We start from the raw sequence: 6000 nt of genomic DNA on the forward strand, positions 1-6000 counted from the left end.
TAATTACAAAGCCACACACACTCTCTCTCTCTCTCTCTCTCATGGGATCTGAGCCCAGGCCCTGGAAGGGGTGTGTGCATGCATGCATGCATTGTCCTTTTTTAAAGGGGACGCTTTAGGTGGAGCCCTGGCCAGTAGCCACTGGACTTGACCAGAGCCATGGTGGAGTGGCAACTCCTGGTCCTGGGGTTAAAAAATAGCTCTGTAGAACTGACCTTATTATCATTTGTCACTCCACCAATTTTTGTGTGCAAACTTTACCAGCAGTGACATTTTCTTCCAGTTCATTGATAAAGATATTGAGTAGCATTGGACCAAGAACAGATCCCTGTGTGGAGCCCCACTAGAAAGGCTCCAATTGCGTGATGAGTCCCCATTTAGAAGAGCTTGTTGAGGTCTATCAATTAGCCAGTATGCATAAGGGCTGCAGGACTGGATCCAAGGTCCTAGCTTTGGGCTAGGAGGTGGGAATCTGCCTCAACTGTACAGGGAGACATGAAAGGAGTTAGGATGCTGAAAGTGGACACATGGAAAGAAGGGGTCAGGAGAGAGGATACACAAGATCATAGGGAAGGGGAAAGATGTAATGAAAACAGAGATGTAAGAATGAGAGGGATTGTGCAAACCCTTAAAGTGAGGCTGAATTGCCTCAACTGGGGCGCGCACCTCGGGAGCCTTCAGACACAAGGCCTCTGGTCATCTCAGGAGCTGACACTTCACATAAATGTCTGAGAACTGAGAGCAGTCCGCCTAGCGTGCCAGGCGTTCCTGCAACATTTACAAGGCTGCAGTGTCTCAGTGTTTATGGACAACACAACGGCCATGTACTATATTAATAAACAGGGAGGGACTCGATCTTCCCCCCTTTGTCAGGAGACCATCAGACTCTGGGACTTTTGCATAGCCCACTGATAGGCCTGGTAGCGTCCTTTCTCCCGGGGTTTCGGAACACTCTGGCGGATCGACTGAGCAGGTCATTCCTCTGCCACGAGTGGTCGATACACCCGGATGTTATTCATTCGGTTTTCCAAAGGTGGGGATTTCCCCACATAGACCTGTTTGTTTCCCGCGAGAACAGGAAATGCCAGATGATTTTTGTGGGGTGAGACTCGTAAGTGATGAAGGTTTGGGATGGCAGTACTGTTCTCTGAAACACAACAAAGAAAGAGAAAAGGCGACACTTCAGCTGTGCGCCTGTGGGGAGCTAGGAGACTCTCTGACATGGAAGGCCAAATCAAGGCTGCTCATGGCTCAAAAAGCTCTGCCATTCAGTAACTAGCTCAAAGAGAGGAGAAATTAGTCCCTGAGATTCTCTACCCCGTGGTTATGAAAGGATTTGTCACAAGAATCCTTAGCATTCTAGGGCCTCTCTCACTCACCTCTTTGGCTTTACAAAGAAGCAGCTTCTTCATTAAATAATTCTAAGTAAAGCAGGGGGAACAGAGCCGGGGGCAGGGGAGGGTCACCTGCGTGCCTCTCAGCAGGAGGAACAGTGCCAGGGACGAAGGGGTTCACCCACACGCACCCCACATGCAAGGGGAACTGAGCCGGGAGCGGGGCCAAGGGTCGCCCGTGCGCCCCTGAGGCAGGGAGAACAGAGCCGGGGTTGTGGGGGTCACCCACATGCCCCTAAGGCACCGGGAACAGGGACGCGCACACTCCAGAGCCAGGGGCGGGATCACTTTGTTGCCGGCACAAAGGCCTGAGGCGACAGCAACAGTGGTTCGTTGCCCGGAGTGCCTCGCTCCAATTAGACACACCAGGGTGGAGAAGCAAAAAAAGGTTTATTTTGAGATCTCAAAGCGCACGTGCTCGGAGACACAGACAGGTCTCAGATCAAGCACACCCCATACAAGCAGCTCTCTCTCTTTATACATGATTTTAGCTAAGCATGTCTATTACCCCCAATGCCCAGCTCCCCCCTTCCCCGCCCCTCTTCTTCCCTCCCTTCTAGTTCCCATACAGCAAGCACATTATAAAGCAGCAATTATATTGAGCTGGTTAAATCATACTTGGCAAAAAAACATATTATCTCGTTAGTAACTTTTCTTGACCGGTCATTCTGTTTCACTCCCTTCAGCCAGGTGCAAGCAGGCTGTATAATTGCCTCCTGGTACTGATAACTAGTTGCCACACATTCCATTCTTTCCATCTAGCCTGTGGAGTTAATTAAAGTCTAAACATGGAAGCGGTTCGGACAAGCAGAGGCCTAATACAGGGAGCCTTCATTGGCACTGTCATTTTCCACCCTTCTGTCAACACTGGGCCATGCCTGGTGCCACCAACAATTCCCTCCTTTGAGAATACTCAACAAACCTTTGGCTGAGTGTTCTCATACTGTGGACAAAACGTAATTGAGTTCTATGGAGCTGGGGCTGTCAATGAGAGGGTACATAGGGAGCTTCGGGGCACGGGGGGTACAAAGTTTACGGAAGAGCAGTTAGAGAGATTAAACTCTTGGGCAAAGCAAATCTTCAGGTTCTCATACGTATTTGACTCTAACTTGTTAGGGATTCCCCTCCATCCCGCATGTGCCTGGGGAGAAACGGGAGTTAACGAGAGGAGTGTTCCCATAGCAAAGAGTAACATTGTGGCAAACCCTAGGCCTGGATCCATACTGGGCAAGTGATCCTAAGGCCTAACAATTACAATTCCCCAAATACCCACAAAATTACTACTACTAATAACAAGCAGATTAAAAACAAAAGGGACCAAGCCCACAGGTTAGGCTGGCCCTGTCAAAATAAACACAGCCAACGCTCAGAGTGTTCACGGGGAGTGCGCTGTAACTGTCCAAAGGGGTCACAGGGCATTCCCAGCAGGCCTTACTGTCGCCTGAATAACAGCTTAAGTCCCAGATCGTCATTGGCAGTCTTCTCCGCAGGTTGGACGGTCCACCGTTCAGGAGCTGGCACTGCTTTCAGACGGGAGTAGTGGATCCAGTTCTTGTATCCCTCGACCTTTGCTGCTGTGTGGGTGATCAGCAGGACGGTGTGAGGTCCCTTCCACTTCTCTTGGAGAGGCTCGTCCTTCCAGGTACGAACGAGAACGGAGTCACCAGGCTGCAGGGAGTGGACAGGGGCATCCAGCGGGAGAGGCTGCAAATCTTTGGTATACCTGTGGAGAGAACAGAGAACAGCAGACAGAGAGCACATGTACTGAGATAAGAAACCGCAGCCTACCTCCCACTCCCCTAACAGAACCGGTGTACCATTCATAGGCCATGCCCTCCCAAACATAATCTCGAAGGGACTAAGCCCTAACCTGCCCTTTGGGAGAGCATGAACTCGGAGCAAAACAAGGGGTAAGGTATCAGGCCACCGAAGAGAAGCCTCTTGGCAGACCTTTGAGAGATGCCGCTTGAGTGTCTGATGTAGTTTCTGTAGTACTGGCCGTATTAGGCTTTTAGGTAGGAGGATTTTTCCTTCTGTGGAGTGGAGCCATCCCTCCTTTTCCTGGAGCCCAAGGGAGTCGGCCAGATTCCTTTCTTCACAAGAGTACTGAGGGGCTGGGAGCTCACCCACTGATGGGATGAGGGCATGCACATGGGCCTCCTCAGCTTCCAATGGTTCCAGGGTGGCAGCCCGCTTGGCTTCCCTGTCGGCCCTGGCGTTGCCCTTGGCTACGTCCTGGTCTTCTCTTTGATGGGCTTTGCAGTGCACCACTGCTACCTCTGAGGGGAGCTGCACCGCTTCCAGAAGCCGGAGAATCTGTGTCCCATGCTTGACCGGGGACCCCTGAGCTGTAAGCATTCCTCTTTGCTTCCAGAGACCTGCATGAGCATGTAGCACTCCAAAGGCATATCTGGAATCAGTAAAAATGTTAACTCTTTTTCCTTTTGACAGTTCGAGTGCACGGGTTAAAGCTACCAATTCAGCCAGCTGGGCTGACGTTCCGGCAGGCAAACTTTCCGCTTCCACAGTCTCATGGAGAGTTACAACAGCATAGCCCGCCCTCCTTTGCCCATCTGTAACAAGGCTGCTGCCGACAGTGTACCACTCATACTCTGCATTGGGGAGTGGCTGATCTTTTAAGTCTGGACGGCTGGAGTACTGGGCATCTATGATTTCTAAACAGTCATGTTCCTGCTCCTCTGTCTCTGGCAACATAGTGGCTGGGTTGAGGGAGGGGCAGGTCTGCAGGGTAACTTCAGGATTTTCTAGGAGTTTAGCCTGGTACCGAGCTACCCGAGCCTGCGTGAGCCAGAGACCACCCTTAGTGTCCAGCAGGGCTTGAACCATATGAGGGGTATACACCTGCACAGTCCCCCCCAAAGTCAGTTTCTCTGCTTCACCAAGCACTAGGGCAGTTGCCGCGACAGCTCGCAAGCAAGCTGGCCACCCCTTGGCAACTTGATCCAGTTGTTTAGAGAAATATGCCACAGGACGTTTCCAAGTGCCTAATAATTGAGTAAGCACCCCTAGAGCCACTCCTTCCTTTCATGCACATACAGTTGAAACGGCTTAAAGATGTCTGGCAGACCGAGTGCCGGGCTTTCATTAGCTTTCGCTTTAACACTTTAAATGCCTTGTCAGCTTCTGAGGACCAGTGAAAGGGGTCGTGATCCATTCCCTTAACACATTCATACAAGGGCTTAGCCCACAGTCCAAACTCTGGGATCCATATTCTGCAAAAGCCTGCCATGCCCAGAAAAGCCCTGAGCTGTTTACGATTGCTTGGGACAGGAATTTGACAGATTGCTTCCTTCCTCTCATTTGAAAGCTGTCTCTCCCCCTGTCTTATGTGAAATCCTAAGTACTGTACTTCTGAGAGGGCAATCTGAGCCTTGCTCCGAGCTACCCGGTATCCTCAGAGCCCAACAAAGTTCAGGAGGCTCACAGTGGCGTGGAGGCAAGGGGTTAATCCCACAGCCCCAATTAACAGGTCGTCCACATACTGCAAGAGGAGGATCCCGTCCGGAGTATTCCACTCCTCCAAGTCTTTGGCCAGAGCCTGGCCGAAAAGCGTAGGGGAGTTCTTAAATCCCTGAGCTAAAACAGTCCAGCAAAGCTGCTTTTTAACCCTTCGGTCGTCTTCCCACTCGAAGGAGAAAATCTCCTGAGATTGTGTGTCGACCGGAATTGTGAAGAAAGCATCTTTCAGGTCTAGGACCGAAAAGTGGGTGTACTGCCCTCCTATAGATGCCAACAGTGTATACGGGTTTGGAACAAGGGGGTGCAGAGTCTTAACCCATTCATTAACTGCCCTCAGGTCCTGGACCAGCCGATAGGTGCCATTGGGCTTTCGAACAGGCAGGATGGGGGTGTTCCAGGCTGACTGGCATTCTCACAGTACCCCGTACTTCAGAAACTGATTTATAGTTTCCTGCAGCCCTTCTCTGGCCTCCCTCTTGATCGGATACTGCTTGATCCGCACCGGACCTTTTCCTGGCAGGAGCTGAACCTTAATGGGGGTGTGATGTGCTGCCTTTCCTGGGACCCCCGATGCCCATACTAAAGGAAAAACCTGGTCCTCCCACTGGCTCCACTCTGGGGCTTGCATGGCTGAGGGCTCAACTGCAAGAGTCATTATCCAGGCATTCTCTGGGGGCAAGGTGAGAGTGATTTCATCTTGGGTGAAGTGCAGGGTGGCACCTAAGCGACAAAGCAGATCCCGTCCCAGTAGAGGCGTTGGGCAGTTGGGGAGGTAAACCAGCTTGTGGGAGAGAATTTTGTCTCCCAAAGCACATTCTGCTGGGGCATACACTGGACATTTGATTCCTTTTCCTGTAGCGCCGACCACAGTGAGGGAATCTGCCACAGGCAGCTGAAGGGGTTGATTTACAGCGGTTCGAGCTGCTCCAGAGTCTACTAAAAAGTCTATTTCCGAATTTCCCACCCGCATTTTTACTCGGGGTTCCGGGGGCAGGATAGTCCGTCTCCCCTGACACCCCTAGTCTTGATTCTCTGCTGCCATCATAGGGGTATCTTCCTCTCGGGCACTCATTTTTCCAGTGTCCTCCTTCCGGCATATGGCACACTGATTGCGTCCCAAACGCCT

At 51.4% G+C, this 6000-nt stretch overlaps 1 protein-coding gene across 1 annotated transcript; it reads right to left on the minus strand.

The window, feature by feature from the left end:
- Positions 1-2506: 2506 nt before the first annotated feature.
- LOC120388024 (ribonuclease H-like) lies at positions 2507-4109 on the minus strand. Its single transcript, XM_039509559.1, has 2 exons — positions 3521-4109; positions 2507-2535 (listed from the first exon to the last, which is right to left on the minus strand). The coding sequence occupies exons 1-2, from the start codon at positions 4107-4109 to the stop codon at positions 2507-2509; spliced, it is 618 nt and encodes a 205-aa protein (XP_039365493.1).
- Positions 4110-6000: the final 1891 nt, after the last annotated feature.

The sequence above is a fragment of the Mauremys reevesii genome, linkage group 21 (assembly GCF_016161935.1).
Source record: "Mauremys reevesii isolate NIE-2019 linkage group 21, ASM1616193v1, whole genome shotgun sequence".
NCBI lineage: Eukaryota > Metazoa > Chordata > Testudines > Geoemydidae > Mauremys > Mauremys reevesii.

What these genes read in the sequence shown, in the direction of transcription:
- LOC120388024 (XM_039509559.1), bottom strand. Translation starts at nt 4,109, where the DNA reads ATGTTGCCAGAGACAGAGGAGCAGGAACATGACTGTTTAGAAATCATA. An exon ending in TGCCCTCATCCCATCAGTGG is followed by an intron (nt 2,536 to 3,520) that starts GTGAGCTCCCAG and finishes GTTTCTCCCCAG; the next exon opens with GCACATGCGGGATGGAGGGG.